Source organism: Zosterops lateralis (genome assembly GCF_965231275.1).
Source record: "Zosterops lateralis genome assembly, chromosome: 2".
Classification (NCBI taxonomy): Eukaryota; Metazoa; Chordata; class Aves; order Passeriformes; family Zosteropidae; genus Zosterops; species Zosterops lateralis.
The window spans coordinates 60,662,210-60,681,652 of NC_139763.1; the positions used below are offsets into that span (position 1 = coordinate 60,662,210).

Below are 19,443 nucleotides of genomic sequence, written 5' to 3' on the forward strand. Positions count from 1 at the left end.
CTTAAGTGATAATTAACAGGGTAAGGCAGCTGATAAATGCAGTTAAAAATGAAAATTCTTTCCAACAATCTTTTTCAAATTCTCTGGGAAATGAAAAAGAAAAGAAAGACTTTCACATTACCTCCGTTTAAAGGCCTTTTCACCCATCTCTCGAGCAGCTCTCTTAACTTCCTCAGGAACAGCATCCTTTTCAGCCTGAGATACTTGGTAAACCCTGTGGCCAGCATCCAGTCGATACGGCCCACCTTTTCCACCTAACCCTGCAGTGTCTCTCCCACCTAAGACAGTTGATATAAAAAAACCATTAGGAATATATTTTTGATAAAAAAATAAGAACATGTTTTCTTTAAAGCTGCCATTGTCATCTACACATGTTCCAAAAATGTTGCTAACAATCCCAGTTGAAATATTTATTGCCAAAGGTTTTCAAAACCAAACAGCTATTACGGTAAAGAGGAATTCCTATGGAATACTTGTGTAGTTCCTCGAGACAAGATTAATAACTAATGATTTCTACACTATACAAAGCATATAGAACATACAAATCTTGTACATCTCCTCAAAGCTCCTGGTCCCAGACTCTGTCTTCTCCCTAGAATTTGTTGGTTTACACTGCTTCCAAATCACTTTATCTAGTGATCACTATCATGACCTTTTAGAACTAGGAGGTACTTTGCCTGTTCTGTGTACCTCTTGCCTACACTACCTAAATTTTTACAGCTACAGGGATATCTAAGAGAAAGGCAAATGTATCAGCCTAGTTTCTGTGGCTGCAAGCTTTGTGTTCTCTGTATGGCCAGTAAAAAGAAACAAAAAAATATAACTGAAGAAGAGATCTGCTACATACAGTTTAAGTTAGACATTGCAAATACTTCTTTTCTCCTTTTTTACTGGCAATAAACCAACCCTGTGTTGCGTAAAACAGCTCTAGGCAGAGGACAGCTTCGTATATAAACATTTCTGACTGGCACAGCATCTCCCTTAGATATCTGTCAATGATGCATTAAAAACAAAACAAAAAAACAATGAAAAACCTGTTCCACCAGCCCACGTATTTCCACCAACATGTGGCATGTTGTCTGGATCCACTTTTCCATGTTTAGGGGAGCTGACATCCAAACCACTTTCCCTCTCAATGGTTATCTGTAAAAGAGAGATAGATAAGTTAATATCTCTTATAGTAAAGAAAACACCCTAACAACTGAATAATAACATACTAGGTGTGCTGTAGTTGTAGGACCAGCATTAGTTCAATAAATGCAACATTCCACCACAGAGCAGAGTAAAAAAGGGCTCCTGACTGACACATTAGACCTACACCCAAACTAAGACTACTGCCACATCTGAACCCCTTTGCATTCTGTTCAAACCCACACTAGAAATTGCTTCCTGATAACTGGCCAACATAACTCAAAATCCCCCTGTAGACAGAATCACCAGTTCAAACACTTCTCAGAGTATTTATTGTATATCCACAGCACTGCACTTCCATTTACGCATTTCATGTGCACCCAATTGCAGTCCCACATTCCCTATTGATGGGTAGATTAATGTTCCTTTCATGAGCAGGGACTAAAGAGATGAGACTGGTCAGCAAATGGCCAGTTCAAATGACAGGTTCATGCAATCCTCAGTGTTGCTGCCTGGAGCACAGAAGTCCTCCTGTGCTGGGTTTTCTAGACTTGTCCCCTGACGGCACTTTCACCGCTGATTCACAGCACAGCTGAACACCCAACAGCTGCCAGATGGTCAGGGCTGAGTCAACTTTAGGCTGGGGCTGGATTTAAGTGGGTGACTGAAGGCAAAAATACTCCTTCCCATTACGAACTCTGAGTCATGTAGTAAATCAATGAATCATGTATGAACTGCCCCTTACTAATCTTCTATAATTTAGTGCCGCTTTATGTTTTTTCTTAACAAAACCCAATGACTGAGATGGAAAATTAATGTCTCTAACCACTTAAAATTAACTTTCTTCTTATCTACCATAATACACTTAATTCTCCAATGAATTTATGTGTCCCAATAACTACAATTTATTGCCTTCTTAGAAGTTCACTGGCATTATCATGGTTTTCACTGTAGAGCAGCTTAATCCTTGAATTCACTGTCTTGCAGACTCACTGCTGACATGAATTCCACACATGTTTTTGAACTGAAAACATGTGCTCTAACAACACTGTCCTGGCACCTATTCAAAACATCATTTTCTTTCCCTTTACAGAATTTATATCAATTCAAAGAGGTACAATACATCCTCTGTGAACCATGTCATTAGTGTAAAATCAAGATCTAATCTGATAAATTACATCCATTTAACATTTGTATAGGGAGAGACATGTAACCACAACAGCATGTTACCCTTAGGGTTATATACTTTTTTGGTTTAAGAGATTTTCTCCAAAATAAACCATTCTTTTTTGCATAACTGGTGGATTTAAAAACTATCAGAAACATTGGTTAATAAAAATTGCTGAGTTCAGTTTAAAACAAAATTATAAAACCAAAATGATAGTTTCAGCCTCATGAAACAAAAAAAGAAAAATACTATTCTATAATGAAAAACACAAAACTAGGCAAAAATTTTACACATTCATGCTTATATACTCTTTATAGAAAAATATTCCTTCTGTATAAGAAAGCTCTATGAAACAAACATAACTATAACCAGTGATGCAAAATGTCACATTCTATTTTTTTTGTCAAGTTTTTCCATTGAAAAATTCCACTAAACATTTTAAAATGGAAGCATGTTTTAAATCTTCAGTGAAAAGGTCTGTAGACAAAAGAGCTATGTTGCTCATATATCTTTCTTAAGTTCTTCACAAATAGTGTTTCTAGTACATATGCACTAGACAAGTTTCTAATATAAACTTATTTTACAATAGTATTCATCTGATTAGATTTGATTAAAGTAGGTATTTGTAACTTTGAAATGGCATGTGGTTAATAGAAAATCTTCTATCTTATAATGATTTTTTTTGCTTTCTCTTCTTAAAAGGACCAAACATCCAACATTTAATTTCTGTTAAAACTTTGAAAAAAATTGATTGAGAAAGAAAAAAAGAAAGAAGAGGTACAATCTATCATAGCTTAAGAATGTGAATTCTTCATGCTTTTTCTTGTTATGTATAGTTAATGGCTGAATGGATAACATAATTGAAAATTCAATGATACTGGAATGGAAAACCACCATTGGTGTAAATGTGCTGTGTAAAAGATGTGTAAAATGTCATGCCAGTGAATTGCAGCAGTTTTGTTTAATTTCTTTTAAGTATCACCTATGCAAACAAAAGGTAGTAGAATTTTGCTAAGTCTGAATACTTTAACAGCCAATTTTTATTAGCACTGGTTTGCTGGGGTAATTATTTTTCAAATTTACCATATACTTGGAAACTGCATTATCTTAGCACACCATAGAATCCTCTGAAGAGAATTTTCTCGATGTACTTTCCTGGTTTTCCTTTGGCTCTTAGATAATTATCCCCTTAGTGACTTGTCAGACCTTTCTCCTTCCCATTTCCATATCTATGGAAGTTATTTTACAAGTTCCAAGGTAATTTTACAGCCAACAACTTGTCTTTATTCTGAAAGCATCTCTATAAACTAGAAGTTAGACTACCTGTATTAGAATTGAAGATATATTTTACAAATAAATAAACAGTAAATCAATGAGCCTTGACATGAAATCAGAGGGAGGATGAAGAAAAGACCGAAGAGAAAAACTTTCAGACAATGATACATTCTTCAGCATGAGAAATATAAAGAGATGGAAGAGCCATAGGTAAGTCATCCCTCTGAGGACCAGAGGAATTCTTGACATTAGGAACTATTGGAAAGGTAGATTTAAGGGCCAGAATCCAAAACTGGATAGATTCTGAAACCTGAGAAACTGAAGAACACTCAGCAGGAAATATCTAGTTTGTCTGGAGTGAGAAGGAAGACAAGAAAAAAAACCACTAAAAGCAGAGAAGGGACTTAAGCAAACCTAAAATCTGCAGCAGCTTTGCCAAGCTTATCTGACTGTAATTTCTACAATGAGTTTTTTACTACTGTTATGACGTGTATTTTTCAAATATATAAATTATTTCCTTGAATATTCCTGAATATTTTCCATTTGAATCTAATTGCAAGATTTCTATGAACTTTGTTTCTTTCAACAAGTTTTGATTAATCACTCCTTCTTGAGGGAAATCAGTGCTCTTCCTAGCTATACATGCAGTGAAAGGCACTATTCATTACTGCATCATTGTGCAGATTCCATACTGCCTGGTGTGCATATTATGGCTTTGTGGAACAACACACAAATTCAGTCTTGAAGCCTTGAGCTCCAGCTATGAGGCACAGGTCAGAGTAGAATAGCTGGAAAAACGGAATTTTTTCCTCTGAAAGTTCCTTTTGATTTCCAAAATAACCACTATTTCCAAAATATTCAAGGCACACGTTTCTATTAAATTATCTAAATTATCTAAACTTGTTTATACATATTGGTGATTCACAATCAGAGTGGGGAAAGCACTTCTCCACTCCCTGTTTGAGCAGGTTTTTCTTCAAAGTCTTCATCACACAAGAAGCACAAGCGCCATCCTCTCCTGGAATATATGATTCTTATTTTATTCTCTGTAGAGTCCTAATTGTCAGTAATCACCAATGATCTTACTCTCTGGTTTCAAATATTTTTGTTCTCTCATTTTCTTTCTATATTGTCAGGCATTTATAGCAATAGGTAATGGGACTTCGTGATGCAGGCTCTGTAGTCTTCCAAATTCAATGAAAGAAACAAAAATTTTGCCTGAGAAGAATATGAACAGTTCAGGTCAAAAACAAGCCAAAGAAATGTGTTTTTCTTAAGAGGCATTGGAATGAAAGTGTGCTGAAGAAAAAGGGAAATTAAGAAACAACCACAAATACTATGACTTGCTAATGTTTTGATTTAATTTTCTGGTCCTGCCTCTTAGACGTCCATTAACTCTTGGCAATAAGGGTAGCCAGGAAGGAATAGAACTAAACACTGATTTTACATTCAGTGAGAGATACATCGTATCTGAACAACTTGCTCTAGATCAGTTCCTTCTGAAAAATATGAATGGATGCCAAAATGGTTTTACATGGCTACACTTTTTTTTTTTTTTTTTCCCTGACAACACTGGGATTCTAAAAGCAAACTGCATAGGGAAAACTGACACAAACATTCAGTTTGGAAACTAAGTGATCTTATAATCCTTCATGAAGAAGATAAAGCAGCTCAAAGAAGTCCATTACATGATTTACCACACTCAACAACACAGTGAAACCAGGTGTTTCACATCTGTGCCATATTTTTGCAAACAGCCATCAAACACATACCAATCTGTAATAGTGGCCACTGTGAAGATGAGTCAAAGGCTGGAAGTTTTGTCTAGACTTCAACTGGTCAGACAAAGTATGATATATTGTGTACTAAACAAACCTTAACCATTTTGGAAGGGGATCTAGATTCACATTCATGCCAGTTAAGTGAATGTGCGATTGAACTCTATTGAATTCTGATGTGAAATCATCTAATTCAATAACATTAACCCCTGGAGAGTAAAGAAACACTGGCATACTTTTGACACTTTTATAATCCCTCAGTAATAGACAGAGGCTGTATTTGTTGAGGATCACACGGCTGACCCAGATACACTGTGCACTGCCCCTACAAGACACTGTCACAGCTATGGGAAGAAAAGAACTTGAATGAACCCATCAGAAAATAACAATGAAAGCATGGGAATTATGTAGATGGATGCTGTAATCTGTTATTAAATTTATTGATGTCCCACACATATCCATATTTCATTCTAACATTTGAGTAATTTTAACAATACAGTACTTCCCTTTCTGAGTTCAGAATTAATTTTCTTAAAATGTATTGCGTGAAAAATCTTTCTAGCTCTCTGAGTAAAGCTGACCAAAAGCATTATCATATTCAGCTTGAGCTGATTTTGTGCAAGTGACCTTAATAACATCTTAGCATCCAGTAATCTTAATCCTACATTGTAGCAACTGAGAACAAAAAAACAAACTTTAAAAAGAAGAGTCACCAGTCAGAGAGAGTCCCAAGCAGCACAAGTGTGCAATTCTGTATCTTAGCAAGGACTATACAAAGTACATCTGCATTGAATGTATATCAATGGCTCTATTATTAACATGTTTATAATACTATCCAATGTAATCAGTAAGAAACACTTGGCAAAGTCAACTGAAATGGACATTTCAGTAGGTCTATTATTCAGTCATTCATGTTTCAGATTATTAACAACATTTCTCCAAGTATTTTAAGCCATACATCAGCTAGTAATTCTTCAAGTCTGTTACAACTAACCAAAGACTAAAATTCTTCAAGTTGTATTTATTGTGGACACATGGAAAGAGAGTGAATTTAATCTCCTCCTGTCTTGTCCCACTTGAAATTTTATTTATTCCTGGCAGGTTTATGCAAGAGATTGAGCCAAGAGCTTTTACTGTCCAAACCTCCATTACAGTTGTGTAAAAAGCTGACTCCCTAAAACAGAACATGGGGCCAGAACATGTACTCAGACTTAGCTCCTGGCAGAAAGAGAACTCATGGTTACAGGTTAGGAAATACCTTTTAGAATTCGTAAGCAGAAGTCAGACAAGCTTGAAAATATTTCTAGCTTTGAATAGAAAAGTAATCAATGAGTGACAGCTTCCAGTAAAATGTGAAGAGCTTTTTCCTTAATGCCTGCGGGGATGCAACTGAGATGCAGTTAATTTTATTTTTTTTTTTTTTTTGGTTGTAGATATTCCTGCCCTGTAACTGACACTGCAACACTGCAAACTGGCCAGAGAGTGGATGGTCTTTTAATATAGCAGCTTACTTTTGTATCCTGACAGGGTTAACTTCATTAAAATTCCTGAAGGGGTGCAGGAGGTGTCAGTGCCTCCCATTCAGGACTGCTTCCCAGAAAGTTCCTTTGTGAGGCTCACAGCAACAAAAGCAAGTTTCTGCCTCAGGAATGGCAAAGAAACTCTGGTTTCCAATGGGGTCAAGCTGCCTCATGTACAGGGGAACAGACCTTTCACCTCTTAGCTTTATTTATCTCTGGCCCTGACAGGGTGAGCTCCTATCTAATTCTCTCACATAAAATGCAATACTTATTTTAATACTCCAGGTACAAAAAGGTGGAAAAACCAGAAAAACCCACTTTGATTCCAGGTTAACATCCTGCAGGCATAAAGGGATGAAATTTTTACTTTAAAAAATAGTTTATATTTCCATTCTTTAAACCTCCCCAGATCAAGTATTTCTTATCCCTTTGGGAATGTTTAAGCAGAGCTGGGCATTCCTTACAGGCTTTTACACCTTCATAATAGAAATAAATGGAATTCCTCTTTGTTGCATGTGGTGACAAGGAATCAACCTCTCTACTAAGCCCTTTTAAGCATTCAGTGGATCATTCCACATAGAACACATTTAGTAAAGATGCAACCAGCATGATTTCATGCATCACAACTGAAAAAATGCATACAAATTATACAAGCAAACAGGGACACAGCTGCAGTATTTACAGCTGTAAAGAATATTTATGGAGGAAAATCTTTTAAAAGAAAATTTTAGGGTGTCCAAATATTGTTTTCACAAGCCCATATTCTACTATTAGTAATAGTACTGCACTACTGTTTGTTTCTTCCTGTTGACCAGAAGAAAATAGGGAAAAGAATGTGTGCACTAAGGTTTGAGGTTGAATACAATTAATACAATTCATGTGCTTAGTTCAATGTAAATTAAGAAGGCATGCATTAGCTTAATTAGTTGCATGATTACACAGTCCTGGAAAGTAGGCAGATGTAGGCTGCCAAGATCCCAGTCTTAATTTACTTTTTTTATCACAAAGGAAAGAACTCTTCCAAGATCCAAATTAGAAGATATCCACCCTTATCGTAACATATCTGAGATGTGGAAGGAATGAGTTAATCTGATATTTTGCCTTTTCATTAACATAAAACATATTAAACAGGGCAATTTCTAGTCAGGAAAGAATGTGAGTTACTTTTAATAGAAGGCACTAAATTATTGCTGAATAATAACTAATAAATATTAGTTATATGGATATGAATCCACTAGAAACAGTAGAAAGTTTAAGTATCTTAACTCGCTCTCTTCATTAGTGCCGTAGACAAAGATTGAGCATGTATCAGAAGAATATTGCAGGAAAAGAAGGGAAAACTTTGTAGATTTTTGCCTTTGGGTGATTTGGGAGATGGTAATTTCTTTATCGGTACAAAACCTGCTTTCACTCTCATACATTATTATGAAAATAACGTCTTTGTAACAAAACACAACTGTACTCCATGTGAAAAATGCATTAAGTAACCCATCCCACAGTGGCATAAAGGATTAGGAAATGTATTCCATGGAATGCAGAATGTACTTCTGCAGATGTGCAAAAACCTGATGTTTCCCTGTAACAAAAAAATTGCTTTTTTTTAAATTCCTGAGCTTCTCCAACCTTAAACCCTCAATATTATTCTAGGCTGCATTTAACAGGTCACAAGAACATATCTTCCTCTAAAACATTCTTTATCAGCAGCATGAATATATGCATTACATTCTCAAAGACCAAAAAAGCTCCACATCAGGCAGATCACAGGCTAACCTGCCTGTTCCATTGTAGTTTTACACTCTACCATAAAACTGATTCTACTAAAGAGAGAAAGAAAACTTTTTATAATCTGCTTACATAAACTACTGAGAGAAAGGCATAAACAGGCAAACCCCCTCTAATGGCTTCCATTATGTTCACTTGTACCAAATAATGTACAGCTTTTTCCTATGTACTAAAAATTAATAGCATAATTTCTGTTCACAACAACAGCACAAAATTGAGTCCACAAGTGATTTTTCCACAAAAAAGCTATTCAGTCTTAGACAAGAAAAATGTGTGAAATGCATTCTGATTCTTCAATTGTATCCTGAAATGAAAAAAAACATTTATCGCACTGCAGTATAAAACTTTTAATATGTTTCTTTTTTTCATTTGACTTAATTTTGATTTTCTATCTAGTTTGTAAAACTTTGCAAGAGTTCAAACTGAACTAATGAAACTTCATGCATCATCTCACTCCTGTGAACATTTAATTCTAAAAGTAGCATTTAAAATTCATGCAGGCATTAAGCTTTTGCCTTGAATACCGGAATTGTTGAAAGCATCATAACTTTTATGGCATTTCAGAAAAGTGAATCTGGATGCAGAAGAGGTGAAGATTTGGAGTGAAATTTATAAAAAGCTGTATTTGGCTTGCAAATGAAGTACATATACACCAATTAAAAAAACCAAACCACTGTACAAAATGCTGCTGTGGGCTCTCTTCTGAACTAAATGCTGCCACTTGAAGAACCAACTCAGAAACTGCACAGCAGATACATTAAGGTATTTTGCCCACAAATATAAACTATGTGGCTTAAAAGCTGGAAAATGAAATAAAGTAATAAGAGAATATAATACATTTATTTATTTATCTAATCTAATGTATTTTCTGTTATGTAAACACCTACGTTAAGTCCATTTTCCTCTCATTATTTAAAATTCTCTTGTCAATTCTAATAAAGTATAAGATATGAAGTCATAACCTTTTTAGTATTCTAATCCACTATGAAATATTATCAGAGGAGACAGATAATGTCTAGCTTGGTTATTTATTATGACTACTACACACTTCCAAGATCAATTAACTCAGAAAACACTGAATTTGGTTTCTTCTGGAGTACTGTGAATAATCAACAGCTAGAAAGATGGGATAAGTGAACACATTATGTCACTTTGGAATGGTCCAGACTAAAGACCATAGGGTAAAAAGAAAATTGAAAAAAATTACATGTGGAAGGAGAAAAGCCTGATTTTCTGTATACCTCGGACCTTGTCAACATTGTCCTTAAGAAGCAGAGGCAGAAGTTATTAAATATCTACTACATTGTTTTCTTTTCTAAAGGAAAGCTTCTTAAAAATTTTGCATTACTGTAACATATCTGATTATTTAAATTTTCCCTATGTTTGTCCTTTCACTAATCAGGGAATAACTTTCATAAAGGCATAATTATTAGTATGCATTTGACTTGCTGGGGCAGCAGAATTTCACTGGTGTTAGGAGCTCCAACATTTATGTCTGCAATGTACACTGCTGCAGACTTTTTGAGATCTTCAAGACAGTGTGTTGAGGTAATAATATTTTTCTCCCATGAGAACTTTGGCTTCTACAGGAAGGTCACAGGAAGAAAAGGGAGCTTTGTGCTGGATCAGTCTGCTCTAATAGAAAGTCAAGGTTATTTCCCTCCTGTTCTTTGCCTGTCTGCTCTAATTAGACTGGAAGATCTCCTTAGGAAAGAGAATATATTTTACACATGTTTGTACAGTGCTTCTAACAAGGCCCTCACTCAAGCTGAGAAAATTTATAGAAAAGGTATCTGACAGAGAATCAATGATCTTCATCTGAGTTGCTTTATTCCATAAATACTTTCAGAGAGATGCATTTATTTAGCTCTGTGAGTTAGCAGCTTTCCAGTCTCATGCTTCCCCATACTCAGATGCCTTCATTCAAGGACTGCTACACAGCTGCTAGTTGTCATCTGAATAAATTATATGGTCCATGAAGAAGTCACAGACCTAAGATGTGGATTTGGGGCTCACAGATCTCAGAACTGGAATTGCTATCAAATTGTATCTTGCAATCCACCGATTGACTAAATAACTCTGAAATCTGCAGTCCTTCAAAATTTTCAGGATCCTGTGCAGGTCTGCAGAAAGCCATCATACGGTCACTCCAAACTTACAGGAGCTCCCCACTACACGTATTTCCCGTAATTTATGGGGTTTGCACCGACAGCCTTTAAAAGCTGAGGGAAACTACTGTTATTAGCCCACTGATGCCCTCGTGTGGTCAGAAAGACGGCTTGGTGCAAAGTAGAAAATAGGTAGAGGGTGGGTGGTGGGGAGAAGAAACGGGCACTCTTGCTACAGGTCATGCTTTTGTCTCGATTAAAGAACTACAGCTTTGTCCAGTTCAGTCTTAACATCAGGAAACGGCTGGATTTTTGTTACATTATAAAGTACAATGTCACTTTTTAAAAAGGGAGAAAACCCCCAAAGTATCAGTATAGATTAAAGTAGATTCTGAGCAATAAACATAAGCAAGTTAGAATTACTAAAACTCCCGAATTAATTATTCTTTAGATAAACATCCAGCCTAAAAAATTAAATTTCATCAGGTGAACTTGCATTAACCCGAACTTCAAAGTACAGCTTCAGAAAATAATAAGAGAAAAAAAGGATGCATTTAATAAAATAAACCCTGAATTCACTTAAGGGGTGAATACTTCATGCAGAGTTCTACATGATTAGCTGCATGGAGTATAAATGGAATAAATGAGACTATTCAAGGAAGGGAAAAAGACAATCATTATCCAAATCGACTTTCAATTCTTGCTCATTATGAAGTACAGTCCCTGTGGGACTGGCTACATGCAAAGTTATGATGATCTCTTCAGGTAGTTCTAATTCAAGAGAACCAGTGTCTAGGTAGGACAACTGGGAAAAAAAAAAGAGCATGTGTGTGTGTGTGTGTGTGTGTGTGTGTGTGCAAATATATACATATATACAAAATATACATACATATACATGCACCTGTGTGTGAATACATAAGATAAACACACTCAGTTACATTTGCACATCACTCACCTAATTTAAAGTGATTCTTTTAACTTTAACAGTAAATGTGAGATTTTGGTATTATGAATACTTTGGGAATGTACTCAACTTTGACTCCAGTTCAACATTTACATCAGATGAAGCCATAAAAGCAAAGTGAAGAAAAAATGGAAGAAAACATTTCCAGGCTGATTCTCTTCTTTGGAAGAGCCTGGTTTCGTACTAAGGTGTCAGTGACTCTCTTACACACTTCCTTTGATCTGACACACCTGCAAAGAAGTACATATTTTTTTAAGCTGAGTGTTGCCCATCAGTCTTTAGACTAGAGAGCTGGGATGATACAAGTGTTGTATTACTCAGATTCTATGCAGCACATGCACTTGCTCATGGGTAAATGTACTTTATTTTTAAACAGCTGGTGCCCACTCAATTCACATGTGCTACATCTTTGCTCTCCTGCACTATGTGATCTTGACATCATATTGGCTGAACCTGAATCATCTAGGAAACTCAGGTGAGTTTCCTAGAGTTATAGGATACATAACCTGCATCAAATGTTTCAACTTTTTAAATTTCTGAGGAAAAAAACACATTACACAGAACACTAATGTTACAGTGGGGCTCTGCCACAGGCCAAAGAGAAATAAGCAATATCCATTCTTGAAGAAGAAGTGTACTATAGGACAAAGCAGGCCTTGACCTTTAAAATCTGGGATATACCAGGAAATTGTGACCCTGATTTAGGACAGCAGAGAGACAGGAAAATGGAAAGAAGTCTCTTTTTCTTTCTTGCTAGCTATTCACGTAGGTGTAAATATGAATTACTTTCCAACTAAGTATCTGAATGTTTATGAGAAAGGTTTCCTATACTGAAAATGAGAGAGAACAGTCCATAGGAAATCAAAATAGTTACAATCACAACTACTTAACTCATTAGGCCTTTATATATAACCACAAATAGAGAGCAGTTTGTGGTTATATATAACTATATATATATAACTATATATATATAGAGTTATATATATATATTATATAGTTATATATTATATATTTTATATATATATATATAACTATATATAACTATATATAGTTATATATAGTTACATATATAACTACTGCAGTTTCTAAAACCCATCTTGTGCATGTAGGAGATGCTACAACTACTGCAGGTTCAACAAATATATTAAAAAACAGACACAAAAAGAATCTCCCACCCAAATAAACCCCTAAAAAGTATTAGTTTACAAGAATTATTCAATTTTTTTAAATCAATCAGATCACTTCTTTGGACAATCTTGGTATTGAAATGACAGGACTTTCCTAAGCTTCAGGAAAGGAAATGACTGTCCTCAACTTCAGAATGTCACTTCGCATGGTGACATTACCTAGATCAAGACTACACTTAGATTTCAAAAAATGTTGTGAATTGGATTTTGAGTTCAGACACATATTAGCATAAACTAGATGACAAAGCTTTTGTGATCTTTGACTAAGCCCATTTTTATGCACTCTACAGATTTGGATATGTTCTGGGACTTCTGAAAACAATGATTTTCTGAGTACATAGCATGAAACATTTTGGACAACAATCTACAGCAGGAGAACATTAAGTGGAAAGAACTAAACGTTTTTGCTAATAGTCACAGATAAATGCCGTAACATCTATTGAAATATCTCTAAATGATGCACCTTTTAATTATTTTTATCCAAGCATTGTACTTTATCTAAATGAGATAAACCACTAAATAATCCTTACTCAAAGACAGTATCCGAACAATATCAGAATGTAATCAGTGCTGTTCTATTTAATTTCCATCAATAACCCTTGGATGAAAAATGTAACACAAGCTTATCAATGTCTGCCTATTGCCATGAAACTTTTAGGGCAAGATTTTTAAAATAAATTGTCTTTCAAATTCTCTTCAGGGATTTGATAACAAAATGACCTTTTTGTTAGAGACACCAAACAGTGAAAAAGCTCAATGGTTTTTGGAGTAGAGTTCACAGCTTTACGAAATACAGTATTTTGTTCAGATTTTGTATTTTAGACACTCCAATTTAATAATTTCAGACTACTGTAGTATTATTTTGAGTTTAAAGCTTCAATAAATGACAAAAAATTCTGACCTGCCTGTATAAATGCAGGCTTATGTAAACACACACCATATTTTGATAAACTGATTTGGTAGCCTCAAGACTTCAGCAGTTTGAATTCTGCTGAGTATGTCAACAATGCAAAATAAATGTTGACTGTTTTGAAGATTGCCACAAATTATATTAAGGGAGCCTAATTACTGATTACAAGTGGAACAGCTGTTTGTTTTCCTGTTTAATTGCTTATGTATATCCAGCCTCTTTCTCAGAGCTAACATGTTTGTGAAAGTAAAAATGCAGCTCTAGAAGATAGTACCAATAGTTCCAATTGAAGCCTGGTTGAAGATTTGATTCCAGTTCTTTGAAACTATATTTATATTGAAAGCCCTCTAATTCTTTTTTCTCTAAAGGGTCAGGAAGATTCAAAGAATTTGTGTGTGTTTCTGCAGGTCAGTGGTTCCCAACCACATAGACAAGTCTGGGATTGGTCTAAGAACATCACCACAAAGGGATAATGAGCTTTGCTAAGCCTGTGGCAGTTTTGTGGGATGAAAAAATGGCAGTTTTAAGGGAAGGGGAAATTGGAGATGGGTGGGTGATATGTTGAACACTGACAATTCTCTTAAAGTGAGTCTCTGCTACTAAATGATTGGGAATGATGTGTTTAGTCAAAGAACTAGAGAAACCTCATTAGACTCAAAGTTACTTAACACAAGCATGCACATGAAACATTATACAAGAGGAGATAATTTTCATACACTTGAATGCTCAAATCAATACATGGCTGAAAAATATGTCAAATTTTGCAAAAACAAGTATCAGGAAATACTTAGCTGCTGCATTCTTAGAAAAGTAATTGTCCCTGTATCAGGAGACATGTTCTGGCTATGCTCAATTATACAGGGAAGCTACATGAATATGTTTTTAAGGTAATAGCATCCTTTCATTTCCAGAAATAAATGCCTTAATAAAGTACTGCTTTTATGTCTAGGCCTATTGAGAAATTAAGTAGGAAACGTAAAGGCCATCATATCCAATTAGCAAAATACACAGTTAACACAGCAACTAAATATCTATTATCTTTAAAATTAAAGGCCTAATTTATTTCTTATTGCTCTGCAATGCCTTTGTAAACAAAGCTTCTTAGGTCTCCTTATCTTTCCATTCAAAGCAAAAAAAGTAAAGCAGAGAAACAGAAGTTAGTGATAATGATGCAAATCAGAAGATCACATAGGAGGCTTTGTTCCAGCCCTTTAGCACAAATCAAAGAGGATGTTATTTCAGTTCTGACAAACCGCTGGTTTGACACAGGAAAAAAGAAAGATACTCTAAGGAGACTTTACCCTGGAGTGTGCCCAGTAGTGAGGCAGGCTGTCAGCGGAGAGAAAATTGTACAGCAGATTTTGAAAACTGCCTTGTGATTGTGAGAAAACTTCCCAGCCTTCTTTAAAATGACTACTTGAGATTTCTAGTTAAACGACCTAAATTTTCTTATGGCATGTACTTTCAAAGCCAGTATTGTCTAATAATTTGTTGGCTATTATTGACAATGCAGTAATATTGTCAAATAAAATAACAAGTTCTTAAGGAGAAAAAAAAAGGAAAAAGGAAAAAAGAACTATTAAAACTCCCTGGGCTGGTGTAAGCCATCTACATCTGACCATAAGATGGTGCTAGTGCTACTGCACTGGCAATGAACATGGCACTGGCAAAGCCACAAGTGTGGAGCACAAAGATGCTACTGGGTAACAGTTTCCTTTTCTCATGACTTTATGAATGGCATTTGCTGAGGTCCGGTAACATGAACATGTCAGTTCTTGCCCAAGTCTCTGTAACCCAAGAACATCTTGCAGAAAGGGAACTAAGAGTGGGAAAAAAAAGTAAAAGATGTTTTGGCCTAATGTTCATTCACAAAAAACCCCCCAACTAAAACCAGAGAGAGATCTAATTAAGCATAGACTCATTCTGTTTTCCCATTCTAATTACAGATACAACTGAACTGTCCTGAATGTTCCCGCTGTGTTGCAATGGTGAATACACATACTGGCCAGTACATTAACATTCGTATATACATACATGCACAAATGCACACCATACATGTATATAGTGTGTATTTTCAGCATCTGCCTAAACATTCCACATGAGAACATGGCTGTATGGAGATCCTTGCAACTCTGCTCAGCTGGGAAAATTATCAAGATTAGCCAAAGGCTCTACTGTGAATTCAAGGTTTCAAGTTTCTTTTTCAAAGTAAACCCCAATATCTTTTTTCCAAGAATTTGAACTCTGGAATAGTATAAAATTTTCTTTAAAATTAATTTCATTATTGTACATTCTGAAAGTTGCAGTTAAAACATCAGTCGGACATAAAGAATTTATTTGCATTTAATTGCACTGGAATTTGGCAAAAATACAAACAGTGTAAGACAAAGAGTCTGTCAGTAACCATAATTACAGTGGTTATAAAATGTTTTTAAATTAAGCTACTGTGCTTCTTTTTTTTCAGGAAAAAAGTCTATCAAATTTTTCTCACAGGTGCAGTTCTACTTCACAGTGTTTTTCGACACAGCTCTCCCTCAACCCTTTTCCCAGCTGAAAACTCATCCATAGCTCATTTTGTTACATTTTCCAGTTGGGCTTTGTGAAGTCCTACCTGCACAGGACGACCATCCTCCTGGCCAATCATGTTCCTCCAATCCTGCAGTGACTGCGCAAGGCTTTCCAGCCCAGTCTCCCAGAGCCTCACACCTCCTCCCATGTCCACAGTAACCAAACCTACTTTGCCCAGTGGTGCCAGCAGGGCATCAGCATCTGAGATCTTAGAGAGCCAAGATGTATATGGAGAGAGAGACTGTGACCTGAAAAACAAGAATTAATCTGATTTTTCTTGAAGCTGCAATTAAAAGGGGGATGAGTATTTACGCAGTTAAGGTGACAATTAAATGAAATTACATTCTCATTTAATGAGAGACTATAAATAAACCCTTTTGACCCACTGTTTTATTTGAAACTTTCCACCTACTGGAACTGCACATAGCCAAAAGACACCTGACTGTACCAGAAGCAATATAAAATACCAGGCTGAAAGGCAATATGTTGCCAAAACCACTGCTGCAGTATAGATACACTGCTGTATCTGATCTATCTAAAAGTAGTCCATCTTTAGGAAAAGAAAATTATTAAAAATGAAAAAAATGTAAAAAAATGCTACAAAAAGAATAAAACTAAAAAAGAAATAGAGAGAACATGATCTGAGCACTGAGGAAAATATACATTTTCATCAACTTAGAGTAACACCTTTCTCTAGTGCTTTAATAAAATATTAAGGTTTAAACACTCATTTAACAATGACACAGCTTTATGTACAGAGAATTGTAGCACTTTCTTGAACAGTCAGCTTGCTGACAAAAATTTACTGCTGAAAGACAGGGCCTAATGACTATATAATATGAAGGGAAATTCAGACAATGTAGGGGAGAATCTATGCATTTTTCAGTACTGTTAATTACATGCATAAATGACTTGGCAACCTGCACTAATGGCAGAATTAATAACTTCCAAAAATATAAGAAGGAGCCACACATGATGCTTCTATCTATGACTGAAACCACCATGTACTAACTCAACTGAAAGAGTTATCTCAGCATTTGACTGGGCTAACTTTGCCAGAAGGAAGAAAAGTTGTTAGATTTTAACAGAGAACTATTCATATATACGTGATGAAAAGTTACTTTACTCATCAGTTCTAACTGGAGTACATTTTTAAATCTGGATTATACTTCTGCTCAGATCCATACACAGCTTAAATCCTAATGCTATCCTAAGAGTCCTAATGTTGAAATACGGCTTTGTAATTTCTGTTATTTCCTATAAAATCCTAGTGAAAAATAATGTGATTCCTTACTATTTTTATGGTAATGTCTTTCATTTTTGAATGACTGTGTAAGATGTAGGCCAATGGACCAATTATAAATGGTGAACAGTGCAAAAATAATGCTCTATTAATTAAATTTTTTCCAGATTGTTAATGAACTAGGATGAATTTAAATGAGAATAAGTACTGTCAACATCAAAAACAAGTGAATAGAATAATAATTTAAAAAAAAACCCTCATGTGTGAGTTTCATACATGTGCTATTTAAATACGCAAAGTGGAGAGAGTGCCATTTAAAACAAAAATGTTTATTATTATTAATACAGTAGAAAATGACCATTTGGGACTAAAATATAACTTGATATAATAAAATATTTGCAAATACTCTCTACAGTTGTGAGAGACAGATGTTAAAACCAAACAGAATTTATAGAATCTGGCTACTTTAATTTATCATACAAGATACTTGTGTATCATACAAGATATTTGGAAAGTAATATTTTCCAAAAGGAGAACCACAGAAAACCTCAAGCTATTTGCAAAATGAACTTTATATAGGATCAGAAGTTGATTCCCAGTTTGCTAAGACCTAGCACTGGATCATTTTCTCTGTCTTTCTCAGATCCTAAGGATAGGGAAAAAGGAAAAGAAAATGAAGACTGCAAACTATAATGAAAGAGAGTTGAGAATAAAGTGGATAGAAGAGGGGGAAGGAACAAAGGGAATGACAATCAGAAGATAAAGCTATCTTTCATATTTACTAATTAATTGCTACATTTTCATTGGCATTATCTAGTAAAAACAGATAAATAATGTTGACAAACATATACTACTATATTTGCACAATTTTACACTAGGTATGAATTAGTCTTACTTTCCACATCAAAAGAAGTATTTGCTTATCCTGAAATAATAATAGACACTAAATTATCTTTGCTCTTCTTCTAAGATGACAGTGCTCTAATCAATAAAATCAGTTACCTAGGAATTGCAATGTATTTGATTTTCTTTGAATTAAGATCTGTTACTTCCAAGTATCCAGCAGCTGGTGGAGGAGTGACATCTGAAAACAAACAAACGTTATTTTCCAGCTGCATGATTAACTGGTTATTGCATTTGCATTTAGCAGATTAAATTTAAACATTTTATTATACAGTACCTGTCAGAAAATGATAAGCTTTCATATTCAATTCAGGAAAATATAACTTGCAAATGAGGAATTGTTTTATTATTACAATAGTGAGTAATCAGACAGACACAGTTACAAAAGAACAATGTATTTGTATGGGAAATGTCAAAATTACACACAAATATAGCTCTGCTCACAAACGCACTATTCAAGCATTACTGCAATCCCTAACTCGTTGCTTTGATCTGTCACTGAAGATAATGTCAGTTGTATAACTGACTTTAAAAGCATATTGAGGAACATTTCAAAACATTGTGTTTATGACTTCCATTTGAAAACATCTCAGCAATACTACCCTAAACACTGTTCCCTGAAATTGAACCACATTTTTTGGAGGCAGATCCTCAATATGCAAAGATTTTATAACTTATAGGCCCTAGACTATCAAGAATTAAATATTCTGTTTATGGACAGTTTAATGAATACAGCTATTATATGGTCCTTCCCTCAGAAATAAATTTGTGTTTATGTGCTTACACTGGCTTTTGCCAACTTATGAGTACACTGTGCCTGGGCTCAGACGTGGTTTCCAGGTAGGAGCTGGCTTTTGTCTGTGTGGAGAAAATTGAGGCAGTTCTTCAGAAAAGAAACCACAAGAC

The 19,443-nt window shown here is 35.1% G+C and overlaps 1 protein-coding gene across 1 annotated transcript in view; it reads right to left on the bottom strand.

The window, feature by feature from the left end:
- VWA8 (von Willebrand factor A domain containing 8) overlaps positions 1–19,443 on the bottom strand; it is a 177,731-nt gene that overhangs the window by 23,430 nt on the left and 134,858 nt on the right. The window contains exons 36-39 of the mRNA XM_083854746.1: positions 18,637–18,718; positions 16,435–16,639; positions 1,035–1,143; positions 122–278 (exon numbers count right to left, since the gene is read on the bottom strand). Coding sequence (XP_083710872.1) covers positions 122–278; positions 1,035–1,143; positions 16,435–16,639; positions 18,637–18,718 — 553 coding nt within the window. The remainder of the gene's footprint in view (positions 1–121; positions 279–1,034; positions 1,144–16,434; positions 16,640–18,636; positions 18,719–19,443) is intronic.